Source organism: Lytechinus pictus, chromosome 5, assembly GCF_037042905.1.
Source record: "Lytechinus pictus isolate F3 Inbred chromosome 5, Lp3.0, whole genome shotgun sequence".
NCBI classification, from domain to species: Eukaryota; Metazoa; Echinodermata; class Echinoidea; order Temnopleuroida; family Toxopneustidae; genus Lytechinus; species Lytechinus pictus.
The window spans coordinates 5,947,163-5,967,841 of NC_087249.1; the positions used below are offsets into that span (position 1 = coordinate 5,947,163).

General features: G+C 35.9%; 1 protein-coding gene across 1 annotated transcript; it reads left to right on the plus strand.

The window, feature by feature from the left end:
• Positions 1 to 1,231: 1,231 nt before the first annotated feature.
• On the plus strand, positions 1,232 to 20,515 carry LOC129261893 (ADP-dependent glucokinase-like). Its single transcript, XM_064099694.1, has 7 exons — positions 1,232 to 1,731; positions 10,896 to 11,124; positions 11,931 to 11,996; positions 12,548 to 12,779; positions 13,667 to 13,851; positions 14,708 to 17,627; positions 19,006 to 20,515. Exons 1-6 carry the CDS (start codon positions 1,391 to 1,393, stop codon positions 15,296 to 15,298), a joined length of 1,644 nt encoding a protein of 547 aa, XP_063955764.1. The 5' UTR covers positions 1,232 to 1,390; the 3' UTR covers positions 15,299 to 17,627; positions 19,006 to 20,515.
• Positions 20,516 to 20,679: the final 164 nt, after the last annotated feature.

Genomic DNA, 20,679 nt, shown 5'->3' on the forward strand with positions numbered 1-20,679 from the left:
ATTGGAGGGGAGAGAGGAGAAAATATTTTTGGTTCCATGACATTTGCTCTGGCGACAATTGATCTGATGGAAAACCTTCACATACAGTCAAACATTAAAAGCTAACCTTGAAAACTAAATAAACCCTAATCCTAAAACCTTGGTCACATTCGCTCTACGGCGAGTCAAAAACAGCCTTTTTATTCATTTTTATTCAAAACACCTATATGTAGCTGGTACAAAAAAAAAATTTAAACGGCTGTTTTTGACTCGCCGTAGTGCAAATGTGACCGAGGTATTATCTTCGCATTATTCTGAACCAAGAACTCTTATTACAGTATCGACTCCAACCCCTTGCCATCTGAGATTTTAAGACCGTAGCAGTTGTCACAGAAGCAAATGTCGGGTTACCAACGTAGACGGAAATAAAAGGTTAACATAGGCAACAGAATAAAAGGTCACTGGAGGTAAAGAAAGCATATTAACAAAGAATGAAGAAAAGAGAGAGAAATGAGGCAAGATGAAAGAGGAATAGAATTGCGTAAAGCAAATGAATTGGAAGGAGGCAAGAGGAATAGGCCGGACAGAAAGGAGAGAGGGAGAAAGTGAAAGAAATAAAAAGATGTGATACTGGTTAAAGAACATAAAGAAAACAAAGGATCGGCATAATTTACAAATTAGAGCATGAATAAAATGAATGAGAAAAATTCAATATTTAGTAGATCAACTATTTCAATCATTGGTTCAAGATGTGCAAAACACTGAATTTCAGAAAAATATTTCAAACCGGTTTAAAAATGTAAATTGAAAATCGGGTAAAGAAATATTGAAATGAAAAAAGTTGGATATTGTATTTTTCCTTTCCATCATCTCTCCCTTATACTTATTTGCTATTTTGTTTTTGCTGGGGAGTGAGGGGTATGTGACTACCCGCCCCATACTATGTTGGTTATATCCATTTTGTCTACAAGCAGCTAGTTTACCTCTCGGATTGTGTAATTCCAAATGGGCTAACCTGTTTAGTGTATTGATCAATTTGTCCAATGCCAAGGTGGTCAATTTTTGCACTTGGTCAAATGAAAATTTGGTTCACTAACAGTTCATCTGATGACATTTTGTAATAAAATGTCAAGTTTTGCTTGCTCACTTGCATTTAAAAAATAAATTTTGCCCGATACGCCATAGGCTTATCTGGTCCCCTCAAAACAATTTGGACCCGTGTACGGCGGGCGCCTTCTGAAAAGACAATTTCCATTTCAAAGATACCATGGTCTAATTTTTTAAACGATCGACGAACCCGGTACTATGACCCGGTACCTGCGCCGACCGTACCTACACGGTACGTGCAAGCAGCCAGGCCAGCGCCCTGGCGTAGTCCACGAGCCACCTGACGCCTGTATCTCCAGCGCATATGAGCAGCGTAGACCGTCGTATCCAGGCGCCAAGCAAGCTCAAGGCCGGTTGGCTGTCCACGTCAGTACCGTATCGCGATGTAACATCAGTAGGGTTTGTCGGCAGCTCCAGTCTTACAGAAGATAACACTTTATCTATCACCATGTTTTCCAATACACTCATCGTTGCTGTAGCTCTCATTGCTATTTCTGCTTACTATTCTATGAAAAACTTCAACCAAATTGGCTTATCTGCATCTGTCGAGTCACAAATCGCATTTTCTTGGGGAAATGTCATTGCTGCTGGATTTTCATTGCAACGTGTGCAAGGACTTCGAAACATGTCAAGAATCGCTGTCGGGTAACTAATAAAATATTATTAAAGGTCAAGTTCACCTCAGAAAAGTGTTGATTTGAATCAATAGAGAAAATCAGAGAACCATAATGCTAAACATGCTAAAAGTTTCATCAAAATTGGATGTAAAATAAGATAAAGAAAGTTGTTTAAATTTTAAATTAGGCCAAACGTCCTAACTTAGTCTTGAGGACACAATGATGTAAACCAGGGAGCTCCCGCCCGCGCAGCAGGCGGGAGCCCAGGGGCTTACCGTGTATTTGACCATACTCACGGGACTAGGGTGATGAAGATTGCTGCTAAATGCACCACTTTTATGTCTATTTAATGCTCCTGCGCGGCCACACAGCCGTAACGGTTGCGTGAATTGCGATCGAAGCAGAAAGGAAAGTACTGATGAAAAAGGTCAAAGAAATGAATTAAATTCAATCTCATTTTATACTTACAGTTTAAAGATTTATTCACACCGATAACATCGATAAATGTACTCCATACTTTCCAATGTCTAGATCGCTACGTCCTCAGAAAGTGCGATTAATTTTGTGAATGTGTGTCAATGACCGACTTCATCTACGGATCGCATGCGTAGCCCTTTGAGCTTGCGCCGCGCCGCACCACGCCCTTGCTAAATCCAAACTTCCAAAGATTGTTCCGACTTTATTTGGAAGCCTCGGAAGAAAACTTCCGAGTCTTCCAAATAATGGACATCGTTATTCATGAGACGGGGTCTCCAACTTATATAATTTGCATGTTTGTTTTATTTTCAGATACTCAATGAAACTATAACCCTCATAAGACTTCTGTTGATGATGTTTATACTAATAATATCCAATCAAGATTCGTTTATCACTGTCAATTATTGCTATGTTCATTTGTATTGTTCTATACTCACCTATAAAATAATGAATGTGCCCATCACTAGTGGGAGAAATATTTTTAGTCATTAATAATACATTGATATTACGATTTTGTTCTTATTATAATTAATTGCGATTTAAAATGTTTTGAAAGTAAAGTTTAATTGACAGGAAAGCAGATTTCTAAAATAATGTACTATGTAGGCCTACAAATACAGCGTGTTTGAAAGAGAGGAAGGGGGGGGAGGGGTTGTAGCTAGGATGGTCGAAGGGAGAGAGCGAAAGGGGAGGGGTCGTGGCGTGGACAATGACAAGGGAATGTTAATCGTACGTGTGCGGGATTGCATGATGAAGAAGTCAATATTCGAAGCGAATGCATATTTATAGACATGTCTATACTACTACTGATGATGACGGCTGAATAACCTTTCTTTAAATGTATATTTTGGCGATTTTGAATTTCAAAAATATTTTCTTGCACCATGAGTGGGAAGATCGAGGTACGTGATTCAATAAATTGCATCAGTTTTTAAGTTACAGAAATTCACGAACAGATTATTAAAAATGACAAAAAAAGTCAGAAAGATCTTCTTAATTTTAAAGCCCCCATCCAGCGTAAACAACATGAAGAATATTTGAGGTCACGAAACCAGCTGATTCGCATTCAAACAACAGGTAAACAGGTCACGCACATGGCACACGTACATTCCAAAGGCGGGAATTTGGGGAAACCCGTTTTCAAGCACAATGATTGGCTCAACCCAGAAAGTGAATACTAATTAGATCACGTGGCATCGGCTTTGGGGCGTCTCGTTCACATTCCAATTCTTTTCATAAATATCCACTCGCAGTAGGCCTAATTAGGCTAACGACGTTGTAAAGATAACCCAGATAACTCAATATGAAACACAATTCCGATATAAAACATATAAAGACATAAGTGAAATTGAAAAAAATCATCCAACGATATTCAAATTATACTAGCAACTCATGTGGGCGTGAAAAAACGAAATACATAATCCTCTATTAAAAACGTTCACACATATCAACTTCAATAATTGGTACTTGAAATGCAGGGGCCGTGGAAAGGTCTTGAAAGGGGGGGGGGGCTGACCATGCAAAAAACACAATCAGGTGGTCCACTTTATGTTTTTGTACACGGTTTTGGGAAAAAAAGTGGGGGGAGGGGGAAGGGGCTGAAACCCACCCAGCCCCCCCCCCCCTGTTTCCACGGCCCCTGAAATGAATATCTGTGAATGAATTGTCAATTCCACTTTATAAAGATTATGCAGCCACAATCACAGAAGACACATCCTTAAATGAATATTAATTTCATTTGCTCCGAACATGGACTTCTTTTCGCCAATCCCCTCCCCCACAAAGTCACAAACATCCCATCGTTTTCATTTACATTGCCCACGACCACCTCCCATTATTCTCTTTATCATTTACACAAATTAATTTCAAATAATATTTTATTTTAAATCGTAGTTGTTACCGGGAGTTGTTAAGCAATTGTACAACAAATTCATGAAGCATTCACTGCAGTGGCGTACCTTGGATTTTCCACAGGGGGGGGGGGGGGGGGGGGCAAATTCGTCCGCCAAAAAAATTGACAAGCAAAAAAAAAGGTTTTCAACCACAAATAAAGGATTTCGTACCAGAAAAAACAAAGGAGCGGCCAGGGATCAGTTATGACTCGTCAGGGGGCGGGGGGGGGGGGGGGGCAGTCTACCGCCACCCGTAGGTACGCTAGTGATTCACTGTGATGACTAAAAACATTTCTCAGGATAGGACCGTTCATTATTTAATTGGCAGGCAAAGAGTAATAAAGAACAATACAAATGAAAATACACTACGTATAACTCACATTAAAAAATGAGTCGTAATATGATAAAAAGTGTGAATAATATTAATAAGGATTATTACTTATGAAAATTATAACAGATTCAATGAATATCTGAAAATAAAAAAAACACATTCAAATTAAATCAGTTTTGGATCCCATCTAATTTTGGAAGACGCGGATCAAGGATTTTGATGCCATGTGCGATTTGTATTTATGTGGCCGTGGCGAGCGCGAGTGCAGTGACACAGAACTTGGTAGACACACCGTCGCGAAATTAATCAACACTTTCAAAAGATCGATGTAGAGATCAAGACTTTGGAAATTATGGAATAAAATCGGAATATAAATGTGAATAAATCATTTTGCTGTAAGTAAATGAGTTGGACATTATTAACGTGATCTTTTAATAATTTTCTCAATTCGCTCTACGGCAGTGTCATCACAAATGCATTCAATGAATTCATGTAGATGTAGCTATACAAGGCTGGGGCCTGGGACGAGATGAAACTAAGTTTCGATCGAATTTATGTTATTTTTGAGACACTTTACTTTTGACAAAATAAGTGACAATATCAACTGAAATTCGTAGCATCTAAATTACATTGCCCAACCCAGTAACCCACGGTACCCCTCTCCCCTCACTTTAGTTTTGAGAGTACCGGTATTTACTACCATTTTAAAGACGTACCGGTCCCGTAAATAATGTGAGCAATGCGATACGCAAATCGAGGTAAACGTCTTCGCGCTTCCTACGGGCCTCGAGTCAAGGTCGTATCGTATACAGATTAGTAGCGAGTCAAAGAAATCCTGGGAAGAAATCGTGGACGAAATAATCGACAAGTTTATTTTAGGATCTGAAAAGCATATTGTTTTTTTTTAAATATATTATTCATTTTTTTGTATAGATCTAGGCCTGTTTGACAGTTGTCGGCCACGGTTGTCGGGGAAGTTCACGGTTGGCGGATTTGCTCTGAAAATTTTCAGGGTTGGCGGCGCCCGCCAACCGTGACGCGTGGTAGCGAGAACGTTGGTATGACGTACTTCCGGCTAGCGATGCCGTTCTGATGAATAATTTATAGGAAAAAAATATTATTTCGCAAGTGTTAAAATTTATCACGTAATTATAAATAATTAGTATAGTACTGATAATTATTTATAATCACGTAATAAATTTTAGTATTTGTGAAATAATCATTTTTATCTAGGCTATAAATTATTAATCAGAACGAAATTGCAGAGGTTGCAAAATGCAGCTGCGCGTATTTTAACTCTATCCCTATGGGGGGGGGCAGTCTGCCCCCCCTGACGAGTCACAACCCATGCAAGGGACGTATCCCTGCCCCCCCCTGACGAGCTTGAAGACCCTTTTTTTTTTTTTTTTTTGCTTGTCAATTTTTTTTCTGGTACGAAATCCTATTGTGGTTGAAGGCTTTTTTTTTTGGCTGTCAATTTTTTTCTGGTACAAAATCCTATATTTGTGGTTGAAGACCTTTTTTTTTTTTTGCTTGTCAAAATTTTGGACGGACGAATTTGCCCCCCCCTGTGAAAAATCCTAGGTACGCCACTGAAGTGCAGCCACATCACCCCTATATTGAAAACTCTTCACTGGTTGCCCCTGAAGGAATGCAAAGTCTTTAAAATCCTTTTGATTTTTCATATAGTCAAAGGAACTTCCCCCAAGAAATTTACGATCCTCATATCTAATCTCTTACAAATTCAAGTTGCTAAGAAATCATGCGGGGAATGGGCCTTTGCTCATGCAGGGCCTATACTGTGGAATTCTCTCCCACAGAGTTTGAAAACCCAGACTTCAGTGAACATCTTCAAGGGCAACCTGAAAACATACCTGTATAAGAGTGCTTTTTGATAGACATTGATTTATTTTATTGGTCAGACATGTATTATAATGTAGGTATTTTTTTTGGTTCTGCTCTAAAGCGCCTTGAGCATCTAATCAAGACGGAAAGTGTGCTATACAAATCTCATGTATTATTATTATATAGTGAGTACCGTAGTGACTTTTTGAAATTCGAAAGAATCCGAACAAATTTGGTACCATTTTAAAGCTTGTGAAATAAGAAAAAGAATAGTGCTTAAAGGTCAAGTCCACCCCAGAAAAATGTTGATTTGAATAAAAAGAGAAAAATCAAACTAGCATAACACTGAAAATTTCATCAAAATCGGATGTAAAATAAGAAAGTTATGGTATTTTAAAGTTTTGCTATTTTTCACAAAACAGTGATATGCACAACTCAGTGACATGCAAATGACAGAGTCGATGATGTCCATCACTCACTATTTCTTTTGTTTTTTATTGTTTGAATTATACAATATTTCATTTTTTACAGATATGACAATGAGGACAAACTTGACTGAACCATATACATGTAGTATTAAGCAATGCTAATTCCACATGTTCAGGGAGGAATTAATCATTGTTTCACTTGACAATGAGGAAAAAATTAGAATATTTCATATTTTATATAATAAAATACAAAAGAAATAGTGAGTGGATGACATCATAGTCTCCTCATTTGCATACCAGCCAGGATGTGCATATAACTGTTTTGTGAAATTAAGCGAAACTTTAAAATGTCATGACTTTCTTATTTTACATCCGATTTTGATGAAATTTTCAGTGTTGTGCTTGTTGGATTTTCCTCTTTTTATTCAAACCAACTTTTTGTTGGGGAAGACTTGTCCTTTAAATCAACTCATCATGTCAAATATTGACAGATATTCCCTTTTAAGGGGGAGAATGTGCAGATTTTGTATCTGCAGCAAAAGGAGATTCACTATTACACAAAATGCAATGACTGGGACTGTGTAATCCTTCTTTTTAAAGTGCAATGTGCTGCTATGCGCGTCAAGGTTTTTCTTGAATTATACACCATTTTATTCATAATAGGAATTCCACCCCAACAAAAAGTTGATTTAATTTTCACGAACAGACTTTATATGCACATCCTGGTCGGTATGCAAATGAGGAAACTGATGTCATCCACTCACTATTTCTTTTGTATTTCATTATATGAAATATGGAATTTTCGAATTTTCTCCTCATTGACAAGTGAAACAACGATTAATTCCTCCCTGAACATATGGATTCAGCATTGTTTAATACTATATGGTTCAGTCAAGTTGGTCATTATTGTCAAATCTGTAAAAAATAAAATATTGTATAATTCAAACAATAAAAAACAAAAGTGTAAGTGAGGGACATCATCAACTGTATGATTTGCATGTCACTGAGTTGTGCATATCACTGTTTTGTGAAAAATAAGCGAAAATTAAAAAAGTAATAACTTCCTTCTTTTACACCCGATTTTTATGAAATTTTCAGCGTTATGCTAGTGTGATTTTTCTCGATTTATTCAAATCAATGTTTTTCTGGGGTGGACTTGACCTTAAACTTCAAAGTTTCTCATGTTATAGGTTTTTATAGGGGTTTTCCTCTTCCTTCATGGCTTTTGTAATATTTATACTTGTTTTACATGGATGCACTGTTGCAGATACAAATTCTTAAAGCGGCATTTCACTGATTGCCCTACTGAGATTTCTATGTGTGGACGAGTTTTCAGATGTGGAATTATAATTTTATAATTCATCTACCCAACATTTCCCTTCCCTTTAAGACGACTCTACCACATGTTTAAAAATAATGATTACAAAATCGATTAACTGAATATCACAAACAAGATTTATAAGGGGATAAATCATTTTAAGAAACTCTTTATATCTACTCGTCAAAATAGAAACCAGCTATGGAAACTTCTCCAGTGTTGAAAATGCTGGTTCCCATATTCAGGAGTAGATAAAGGCAGTTTATTAAAGGGGAAATTCACCCTGACAAAAAGTTTATTGTAAAAATTGCAGTAAAATAATAAAAATATTGGTGAAGGTTTGAGGAAAATCCATCAAATAATAAAAAAGTACCGTAATTAGAATCTTAATTATTTGATTTGTGATGTCATATGCGAGCAGCATTCCTACATATTGTATGGTAAGAAATGAAATGTCATTTCTCAGAAAATTGAAAATGGTTTTACTGTACCTTCAGTATATCAATAGACAAATCATTTCACACATGTTCCTAAAACAAAAGAAATAGTGAGTGGGGGACATCAACTCTCTCATTTGCATATCACTAAGTTGTGCCTATAACTTTTTTTTGAAAAATAAGCGAACTTTAAAATGTCCTAACTTTCTTACTTTGCATCCAATTTTGATGAAATTTTCAGTATTGTGTTTGTTTGATTTAATATCTTTATTTATTCAAATCAACATTTTTCTGGGTGGACTTGACGTTTAATGGATTTTCCTCACACCTTCACCAATATTTTTTATTTTTTCTGCTCTTTTTTACAACAAACTTTTCTTCAGGGTGAACTTCCCCTTTAATGAGATTTATTTTGTCAGTGATGATTCTGACAAATTAAATCTCACTAGTAAACTATCTTTATCTACTCATGAAAATGGCAATCAGCTATGGAAAATTCTCCAGAGTTGAAAAACGCTGGTTCCCATTTTCATGATTAGATTTATATAAAGAGAGTGTATTAAAGACATAGGAAAGTTCACCCTGACAAAAAGTTTAGTGTAAAAATAGCAGAAAAAATAAGAAAAAGTATTGCCGAAGGTGTAAGAAAAATCAATCAAAGAATAAAGAAGTTATCAAAAAGAATTTCTGCTCATTTTACAACAAACTTTTCTTCAGGGTGAACTTGCCCTTTAATGAAATATTTTTAGCATATCATTTTTCAGTCTATATTGTACAGAGACTGAAGCTTATGTTCGAGCTCTTCCTGAGTGAGCTGCGGCAGCGCGAACATGAAGTGGCCATGTCCCCGGAGCTAGTTTAGATCTAGACTGAAAAATCATTTGTTTCAGAGGAATTAGAAAACAAAGTTTCTGATTTTCTGAGTCCTCCTACACAGACAGAAGACTCCCCCAGGACTCGTAGAGTGGTAATGGTGGTGTTGCTCAACTACAGGTGTCTATATGGGGATCTGAGATTTCCCAGATTTGCACACACTTAACTGGATTTTTGTCCAGAAGTCCCAGATTTGCAAATTACATGGTCTATTCGTGTTATAGGGAAAAAATTACACGATTGCTCAGGGCAATTTCACCCCTGAAATGCTCAAAGAGCCCTGAAAAATCCCCATTAACTGAAATGTTAAAGCTTATCCAATGCAGCAGTTTTAGGCAGTAGGTTGTAAAAAGTAGCCCCAGAAAATGGAAGAAAAAAAAATTGCCTACAGCATCTTGATGGAGCATTTTTCTTATTTTCAACGTTTTAGACGCTATTCGCGTTCTGCTCCTACCCATGAAAAACACCCCTTTTCAGTGTTTTTTTTTTCTTGGGGCAGCTTTCCAGTGCTGTCCACTGGCAGTGACCTCCTGGGTCCCTCACACTGTGTGCAAGACACCAAAGAAGTAAAAAAAATTTATTGAAACTTGTCAAGGTGTAACTGAAACCCAGCCTGCTGAGCAGGTGCAGGCCTGCTGGCTGCTGGTAAAACCCAGATATTTTAGGACATTCAGTTATCAATGATGCCAAGGAATCAAGGATTATTTTTTTTACGAAATCCAAATTTTATATATTTTTGTTTTATAGGATATACACATCAGGACAGTACTCGTTTGTAGCCAACATTTCTACTACTAAATAGTTAAAGGGGAATCCAGCCTTGGCCATAAAATGTTTTGTTGGGAAGGAGAAAAATAAATTAAACAGAATGGTGAAAGTTTGAAAGAAATCGGACAAGCAATAAGAAAGTTATAGCTGCTTTAAAATTAAGATCACTAATACTATGTAGATTTCAAATTGGCAACTGGGTAAGTAAATTATGACAAGGGGCAAGGACAACTTTCCCATAGGCCATGTACTTTATTATCAGGGATTTGTGGTTTTCTCCTAAGTACCCATTCCCCTGGGGCAGTAATCTAAATATAACCCAGGTAGTACATTGTTTTATGTCCTCATGAAAGAAAAATATAATTTGAAATAAAACTTTTGGGAAAAATGACATTTTAGCCATAATATGTATTGGAGTACTTGGAAGAGTAGTCCTTGCCTTACATCACTATGACATCCCATATGCGACCAATTTGAAGTCTCCATGGGTATAGTGATTACCAATATTTACAACATTTAAAAAATCATAACTTTCTTGTGTTTGTCCAATATTGATCAAACTTTCACCTATCAACTTGTCTGATTTTTAATTTCCTTATAAAAACAAGTTTTTATTTGGGTTGGATTCCCCTTTAATACCACAGCCCAGTATGGTCTCGTAAAAATGTGAGACATCTAATTGATTGTTGCTATGTCAGAAATATTTTTTGCAATCCAGATATGTCAAGAGCAGTCATTGCTTGAAATGCACAATAACAAACTGATTAATTATGTAGGATGGCTAGGACGAAGGTAAATGTATATTTTCCTCTTTTTTTTTCAGAGTCAATGTAAACTCGGACTTGATAGTCTCGGGAACAGCTGTTTTGAAGAAACTCGGAATAGACCCTTCAGGTCAAGCCATTGACAATTCTGTCATAGGGTCAGTAAAGGAACTGGAGCAAACTTTCTCATATTCTCTGAAAAATGGTGCTGCCATTGAGAGGATATTTTCCACAAGTAAAGACTTTGAGAAGGTAGTCCGGGCAGCAGATAGCTTGGATGAAAAGCAGGTAACGATGTCCATAGGGATGCAGATTGTTCTCTGTATTTGTAGTTTTTTGTTTTTGTTGTTTTTGTTTCTCTGGGGGGGGGGGGCCAAATATACTGCAAGTTACACAGAAAATACTACCCCCTCCCATGATTTATGTCCTTTTTGGCCCGTACTCTCTAAAAGAGGTTTCGAGTCTACCTTGGTACAAACCATGGACTATGAAGATTTTTTTATTTTTTTTTCACTTTTCATCTCATACACTAAGAAAAGTCCAATTATAAATGTTCACTTTTGGGAAAGGGCACTGAATTGAAGTAATAATACCAGAAATCTGCATGGTCCGTGATTTCTTACTATGGTACAACTGAAACTTCTTTTGAGAATACAGGCCTATGTGTCTGTTTTCCAGAAGGGTGAGAATGCTGTTTTCTCACAAGAAGCAGTTTGAAACTGTATTCAATTGTATAGAAAATAAACTATAGATTGCACAGACAGATGAAAAGTCTTTCTCTTCAAACATGATTTTGTAAATCTTTGATGAAAATTTGAAAGATGGAATGGTCAAGTAATCACACCAGCCGTTCCTCTCTCCCTTTCTTGAAGACGCTGTAAGCCTTATAAAATTAGTAATTTTCAACACAATTCTATTGATAATACTTCTCTTGTGTATATTGTTATTAATCGACCCAAGTTTCCTCTTATAAATAAGAAGAATTGTACTTATCAATTTTTAAAGCCAATTTGTTAAAAAATATTGTATATGTTTGTCTGCTTTTATGTAATGCTTTCTCATGTTTCATGTTTTGATCTTGCTTATTTTTCTAGTACTTTGTCGGTGGAAATGCTGCACTGGCAGGACTCACAATGGCTGATACATGGAGAGACTTAGAGGTTTGAACCTTTTCACATACATACAACAGTCTTTCTTAGGATTATATAGCTATTAAAGGCTGTTGATGTTATGACATAATGATTTCAGTCAGCAAAGATATTCTTCTCTTAGAAAGCTTACCATGCTGACTGACAGAAGTCATACCTTCAGAAACTTTTTTTTTAAATCCATCTGTGATCGTCTGACTACTTGAGTTTGGCTTTAACAGCAATGACTTGGGCAGATGTGATACAGCAGAACACTGGTGAAGTGATTTCATTTTGTTCCAAATTTCATTAAATACGTACAACAAACAATTCAAATTAGAAGATCAATATATGTAAGTCAAGGTACAAATGAAATATATAACAAGAGGAAAATGAGAATAGGGCCTTATGGGGCACCAGAAACCATGACATAATCATTAAAATTAGAGGAGAGAGAAATAGCGGTTTTTCTTCATAAAACTTCAGGGTTTGCTAGCGTCAATAAGATCAGATTTTAACTGTTATTGAAAACTGCAATTTGGCATGGCTTTACAGAAATATTGTGTGCATTTCATACTGAACAGGTGCTGCTTATTGGCCCTTGTGGGCCTCGGGTAAGAGCTCTCCTCCCATCAAATGTCATCGTCCCAAAGCCAAGTTACAAGGAAACGGATGAAGTGCATCTCATCATGGAATTCAAACGTAACGAGAGATGGGGTGTTCACCAGGCAAAAGTTGCAACACGATTCATCACATCCTACGATGTCTCCAATACGGAAATGACTGCCCTCTCGGAGTTTGCTCGGAGTGTAAATGGTGAGACTCTTTCCTTTCCTTTTTCTTTCCAATTTTTCTGTTCCAATTTCACATTTGAATGAATTCCACTTTTGTATGGCTCTTGCTATCTGTACACCTTAAACTAGAATCAAATCTGTCAAGAAATCCTAATGATATAATGTACATTTTTATAAGCATCTGATCTAAAGTACTTGAGATTGAGGAAAAACCAAGAAATTAAAGTAAGCAATAATTCTTTACACTGTAATTCATTTGCTAACATGCTTACATGATATGTTGCTTTTTGTGAGGGTGGGGATAAGATGGATAGAGTCACATATTGTGCGTAAAATCATCGCTAGTTAGCTTAATCTCTTCTATATTGAATAATTCCCATATTGATTACATCCACACTACAATAATTTGTTAGGAAGATTTTCACCAAGCTGATTCTAGGCAAGCTCAAAATGGAAAAATATGCACCATTTTGTAACCATCTGAATTAAACTGGTTTGGCCAAACTCTGAATAAATGTGGGCACATAGTGGTCTAGTTAGTGACCCTCTTTAAATTAGGGTTGTTGGTTCGAATCCCTGCCATGGCATCTTTTCCTTCAGGAAGAAATATACCTATATTGTGTTGTACTCAACCATGGTAAGATGAAAGGATACTTGGCAGGAATTCATTTATTTTAAATTAAGTTTTGATTAATTATAAATTAAATTTAATTATGAATTAACAGAAAAGATATCTAGATAGATGGCACTATAAAAATGCTTTATTATTATCTTGAGTAGCTCTGATCATGATGATACTTGACAATAAGTCTTCTGAGAGATGATGTGGAAGAGGTTCATCGTGGTGAAGGATTGACCTTTCTTCTACCCATTAAGTCTTCTTCTTTCATTCTGTCATTCATTGTGTAGACTTCTCACCTGATGCTGTATTCTTCTCTGGTCTTCATCTGTTGGATGGCCAACCAGGAGAGAAGAAAAGAGAAAAGATGGCTGCCCTAAATCAAGAGTTGTCCCGTCTACCATCAGACCTTCCTGTTCATCTAGAACTGGCCAGCATGGCTGATCCAGAGTTAATCAAAGGCATATACACACAGGTCAGTATTGCTCAAGTGATGAGTATGGTAGTTCAAAGATGGCTGCTCTTGGTCAAGAGATGTCTCATCTGCTATTTCACTTTCTGGTTAGTATGTGCCTTTAAACATGCCTGATCCTGAGTAGATCAAAGGTATATACACACAGGTCAGTACTGATCAAGTGATGAGAAGTTCAGAGAAAGCTGCTCTTGATCAAGAGATGTCTCATCTGCCATTCCATTTTCTGGTTTAGTATGTGCCTTTAAACATGTCTGATCCAGGGTTGATCAAAGGCATATAATACAGGCAGTTTGTGATCAGTAGTTTGGCTGGAATACAAATAGGTCAAATTATCAGTTCAAAGATGGCAGCTCTTAATCAAGAGTCATAACATCTTCCATTTGAACTTCTTGTTAAATTAGAGCCCTTTAGACATATCAGAACTTCAGTTGATCAAATGCATATGTAGTTATGTCAGGGGTAGGTTTGTGTTTGGAAGGATATTTCAAGCAATAATAGTAATTCACAGATATCAGCTCTGTGAGTGCCCGCATACTTCCTTTTTTTCGAAGCTGGCAAGGATGACAACGCAAGAATTGATCAAGGGTCAGTAGTTTGAGGTATCATACTTAATCGTACAAATGTACTTTCTGTCAAAATAAACTTTTGATCCTTTCATCAATGACGTAATGTAAGGAGAAAAAATAATAAAGATATAGTTAGAGTCATTGTTGTCATCTCAAGAGTCATGGGTAAATGTTTATGTGTAATTCTCTTGCAAATCAAATTCGAAAGCTGCAGTTATGCCGATGTTTCACCATCAAATATTATCCTAGCAGAGAAGGGTTTTTCATCATGATATCTGATTCTCTTTCAGGTTTTGTCGTCGGTTCACTCCCTAGGCCTAAACGAGCAGGAACTGAGCTTCATGTCGTCAGTCAACTCTGGCCCTCACCCCGAGGTCTACATCAGGGATGGCTACCCGGAGGTAGGTGCCGTTGCCGATATCCTCCACTGGATCCTGTCCTCAATGCAACAGGGTACCTGGCTCACGAAGGCTGAGCAACCCCTTGCAGGATGGTCCTCCAAACTCACCAGGGTACACTTCCACAGTCTTGCCTTTCACATCGTGGCCACGATCAACAACACTTGGGTCAACAACGCAGCAGCCGTGTCAGCGGGTGCCAGGCACGCAGGACGGCAGGCTTGCGATGACGGCAAGATCGTGGATGAGAAAGTGGAACTACGCATCCCGAAGGAATTCGCTCTGTCCATCAACTACGCTCCTCTCAGACACAGGGTGGTCAGTATAGATCCTCAAGACCCGGTTATAGCATGGACAAGAGATAACATTCAATTTCACTTTACACCAGTTTTAGTTTGTAAAAATCCTGTGAAGACCGTCGGACTTGGGGATGCTATTTCATCAACAGGGTTCTTGTATTCTCACATGGTCTCGGCAAGTTGATGAATGTAGATGTTAGGTAGTACTGCTCTAGAGGAACCATCTATCTTTTAAAAGAATATTAAAAATTACTTGATGAATGAATAATTTAAATATAACTGGGAAAATTTGAACCTCCAAGATCACATCTTTACTATAATTATGCTGTTGCAATTGTCTAATCCTATAAGTGTTTACAAATCAGGCTGACTTTAATAAAGCCATGTATATCAGTGGAAAAAAAAATGGAGATCAACTTCCAATTTGGATCATTTGATATGTAGCAGGTGTAAAATATGAAAGACTTTAAGAGAGTTGTGGTTTTCAGGTAAACTTCTCGGTGTGAACAAAGTGACAGCCTCACAGGGTATATTTTTCATTTTGAGTACAAAACTGACTTTGGAATCAAATTCTCCCTCATTATACAAATAGTGAATAGGCTCGAGATTTCACTTGAGATAAAAGAAAGATGCTGTATTCGACGAGGCATAGCCGAGTTTATTAAATAGAGTGTCTCTTTCTTTCACCGAATGCAAAATGTCGCACCATTGCACGAATAAGAATATTCGCTATTTGTGTTGTACAACACCTAGGAAGATAGCAAAAATACATACAATAATAATTTTTTTTCCTACATTAGTCTATGAAAACAAAGAATTATTGAAAGCGAAAAGCAAAATCCCTCAAACAAGCATCTGATTTTCAGCAGCAGTGCGCACTTAGCCAGTAAGCCCTACAAGTATTGCACCTGCATTTACTAATCACGATGCATTGAATCATGATTTTAAAAGTGAGATATGTTCCTGACCGTGCAATGGTACATTATGGATTGTATGTGTGCAACAGTATGAATGATTGACATGCAGCCTCCCATTTGCTTTCGTACAATAAGCTAAGTAGGGGTTGTACAATTAGTAATGTATTTTTTGTTTGTGGATCAATGCGCAAGAGCTATTAAAATAGTGTGTTTTATATTACATAACATATGGGGCAGCTGCTCATATATGACATTACATATCAAAGATGTTAAATTCTAATAAATTTCTTTATCTTTGATGGACTTTCCTCAAACCTTCAATATTTTTTATTATTTTTTCTGCTCTTTTTACAAGAAACTTGTTTTCAGGGTGAACTTTCCCTTTATTACTATATCTAGTACAATTAAAAAGAAAAGCCCATCCATGTATCCTGCTGTAAGCTGCAACAAGCAATAGAAGCTTTGATTCCAAGCAGAACTCCATGATGTCTTCCTCTTTGTCGTCATTTTAATTATCATACTTGTTATTACTAGAGCAGATGAAATCTGTTGAGGCATTGTTTTTGTGAATTGTGTTTAAAACGTACAAATTCCCTATTATCAAAGCAAAGAATCATTATACAATATACCTTTGATACATTTTGCCAATATGCTAATTAGTGTTATTAAAATAAAAAAGAAACCATGAAGATATCTGTGTGTTGATTCATTCATCCATGTAGGATGACTGATTTAAAATACTATTTTATTGTGACAAATTTTGAATTTTCTGAAATAGAATTTAGTGTGCTTAATTGAAAAAAAAATTATAACTCTATTTCATGGCATATATTTACTTATTATTTTGAAAGGGTTGAAAGTATAAAAAGGCTGTTAATTTCTTTTATACACAATTAAAAAAAATGATTTTAAGGATTTTATAATTTATTGCATATTTACTTATTTTGCTTAGGTTTAACATTTTAAAAGGCTGTTCATTTCTTTAATACAATATTTTTAAAATGAATTTCAGTTCTGTATAATTCATGTCATATTTTCTCTTTATTTTGTAGTGTTGAAAATTTCAAAAGGTTTTTCATTTCTTTAACCCTAATAAGACGGGGGGGGGGGCAGATTCAGCTCCCCCCTCGATATTTTTTACGATAAATCCTTCGCGCAATTTTTTGACCGCATCGCTCGCTGACTTTTTACTTTCAAGTCTTGCCCAACTTTTGAGACCAAAATTGCGACCACCGGGTTCGCGGTTCCAAAATTACGCAAGAAATAAAAAAAACAATAGAATACATAAGAAAATAAAGGTGATGTTGAAGTTTTTTTAAAGTACATTTGATAAGAGTCTGTGAACCAAAAAATTAGCATTTTAGAGGCGTTATTTAGTTACTTCGAGCAAACTTGATTTTATGCATACATTAGCATAATTGATTAGCAATGAGATTTGCAGAATTTGATCTTATAGTTTTGTAGATATGCCATGAGTAACGCACGTGCCAATTTTCGTCGCGATTGACGGCCGACATCACAAGGGGGGGGGGGCTGATTCAGCCCCCCTTTATGATCCTGGCTTCTTGGGCGTCGAGATAGTCCAGTATATATACAGTGCGTATAAAAAAAAACGGGACAGATTTGAAAAGTCTATAAAATTTTAGTTTCAAATTATTATGTCTATATTTTGGTGTTAATAGGTGCTCTAAGGTCTTGTCTTTCAAATGCTATTAAAAAAAAATAGTTTCGTTCATGCTTGAGCGAACACGGGACGTTTTTGTTGGGGGTTCAAAAAGAGGCTTGCGCCAGAATTGCAGAATATGAGTAATATGATGATCGGACTTCTTTCTAATTAGCAGACTTCCTCTTAACCTTTTCATTATCTTTGCCATAATTTTCAAATCATGCAGTCAAAATTCATTTTCAGATCTATTTATTTGCTTGAATTATTCTGTTATTTCTTTTTAATATGCTCTCTGTTGGCTTTGAATATTCCTTCTTCAAGCTAAAATTTTTCTTTACAACCGAATTATGGGAGAGCATGGATTTTTTTATTCAAATCCTTTCATTATGTGCTACAAAGGTTATGGTTCCTTTTGAACAAAGCCACACAGATGGGCGGGCGCTCGGGTTGCTCCCCCCCCCCCTTAATTAAAAAAATCATGACCAAGAAAAAAGTGGACAGGAAATAAAAGGAAAGATAGAAAGTAAAATATGATATTATTTTCTGAATATTATGTCAAAATCTATCACAAACTTTGATATTGTAATTTAAAAAAGTGGGAATATTTGCGTGCTCACTTCGCTCGCTCACACCTTTTTAATACATTTTACTCGATCTGCCATATCTAGCTCCTTCAAAATTGACTCAATACATCATGGTCATTGAAAGACATGAATCCCTTCCTGTGTTTCCTGTCAAGCAATTAAACTTGGTCAAGGAATTAATGACCCATTGAAAAATAGATTCATGTCTTTTAAAGGTACATAACATAATTTGTTTCACATAATAAAACGATTTGAATAATCACAAGTTTTCCCAATTAATAATTCAAATCTTCTTGCTTGGGTTGACAAAAAAAATCTTCTTTCCTCAGTTACTTATGAAGGAAAATTAAAAGGTAAGAGAAGTTTAAATGAAAAAACAAAATAATTCAATTAAATAAATAACTTTGTAAATGAAATTTGACAGCATAATTTGAAAATTGTGGCACAGATAATGAAAAGGTCAAGAGGAAGTCTCCTGATTAGCAAAAAGTCTGATCACTGTATTACACATATTCTGCCATTCTGGCGCAAGCCTCTTTTTGAACCCCCAACAAAAACGTCATGTGTTCGCTCAAGCATGAATAAAATTTATTTTTTTAAATTGCATTTCAAAGATAAGACATTAGAGCATCTATTAACACTAAAATATAGACATCATTATTTGAAACAAAAATTTGATAGACTTTTCAAATCTGTCCCGTTTTTTTTTATACGCACTGTATAGGGTTAATGCAGGATTTCTTTATGCTTTTAATACTTATTATTTTTACAGGTTTGAATATTTCACAAGGCTGTTCATTTCTTTAAATATATATATTTATGCTTTTCATAGATCATCTCCTTATTTTTTTGACAGGGTTGAATATTTCAAAAGGCTGTTCATTTCCTTAAATAGACGATTTAAAAAAAAAATCATCACTGGCTTAATATGGTTGAGGTAGAACAATTATTTAATAGACAAAAGATAAAATTGTTCCATGTACTTGTATATTTTTTTGTTCCAACTTTAAAAATTTTCAGCTCAGTACTTTTCTTTCTATGAAATGTGAATAAGATATATTTGCACTTTGTATTGCCCGCTATACAGAAATAGCATCTGAGCATTATAAACCTTGGGTCAATTTCTTATAACTTGTTATGATAACAAATTTGCAATAACAGTTAAAATATACTGAAATCCTTTAATCTGATTAGCTTTAATCTGATTAGCTTGTTAGAAATTTGTTATAAAAATAGTGCATTTGATACTAACACAGCGTAATCCTGATCTTGATTTTGTTTTTACCTTTTGCAAATCTGGTCTACTGCAAGCAGATATAATGTTGTGATATGGGGGGTATCTGCAAGTACTTTCCACCCTACACAATTTGGTATTTGGGCATTTGATTACTCCCTTTTGGTATCAAGCTGTCACAAAGTGAATACAGAGTATATTACTAACTCATCTTTCCTCATGGGTTATAAGCTAAAATGAAATTCATTTGAAATTTTTTTACAATTTACCCCCAATAAATTCAGAGATATAAACCCCTGATATATATGCACAATGAATTGTCAATAACAATTCACATGTTTTGCTATCAGTGCACACAAGCATCATGCGTACTGGAAATAGTCCTGCCCCGTACCCCGTTGCATAAGACTTACCATTTTGGTTACTTTGCCATCCAATGGTAACTTGTCTGGAATCCTTGATTTTCATTGGTTGGTGATCAGCGTTACCATGGTAGCTGCCATTGGATGGCAAGGTTACCAGAATAGTAACTTTTATGCAACAGGGCCCAGGTTTTGACTTTTGGCACATTCAATTTGATGATCATCGGGGGAGTTTTCATGAAATAAATAGTCAGAGATTTTCAATGACAGATTTGCTATGAGCCAATCAGATTCAATGCTTTTGGTAGCCTAAAATAGTCGGTGAAAATTGTTTACTGAATATATGTTAAATGAAATGCTCTCCCTGTTATGATGCCAACAGACTATCTGTATTTGGTATGGCAGGCTAACTCTTTTTCTCGAAAGCAGATTATAAGTTTTCTCTTCATCAAGGTGTTGGGATAAAAAGAATTAAGATATTTGTGGGTGAACTTAAATTTGTATTTTAAAAAAGTGGGAGTGTAGGTTTTGTATTTTATAATATACATGAACATATTTGAATAGTATTGTGCCTTTTCATGAATGGACATTATCTATGTGCAATTTATTTTTGATAAGATAAATATAAAAATATTTTATCTCTTTGTAATTCACTTTTTCTCTGTTGGGAAACTCTCCTGCATGTGGTGTTTGAGATTTGTTAATTAATGATATTGATATTTTGTATTGTGCACAAAGTTACACATATCTACTGAACATGGTACCTAGGGCACTATGTGTACAAGATGTAACATAGATATGG

Coding starts and splice junctions, on each gene's coding strand:
- LOC129261893 (XM_064099694.1), top strand. CDS start 1,391: ATGAGCAGCGTAGACCGTCGTATCCAGGCGCCAAGCAAGCTCAAGGCC. Junction 12,780..13,666: donor GTTTGCTCGGAGTGTAAATG/GTGAGACTCTTT, acceptor TTCATTGTGTAG/ACTTCTCACCTGATGCTGTA. Junction 13,852..14,707: donor TCAAAGGCATATACACACAG/GTCAGTATTGCT, acceptor ATTCTCTTTCAG/GTTTTGTCGTCGGTTCACTC.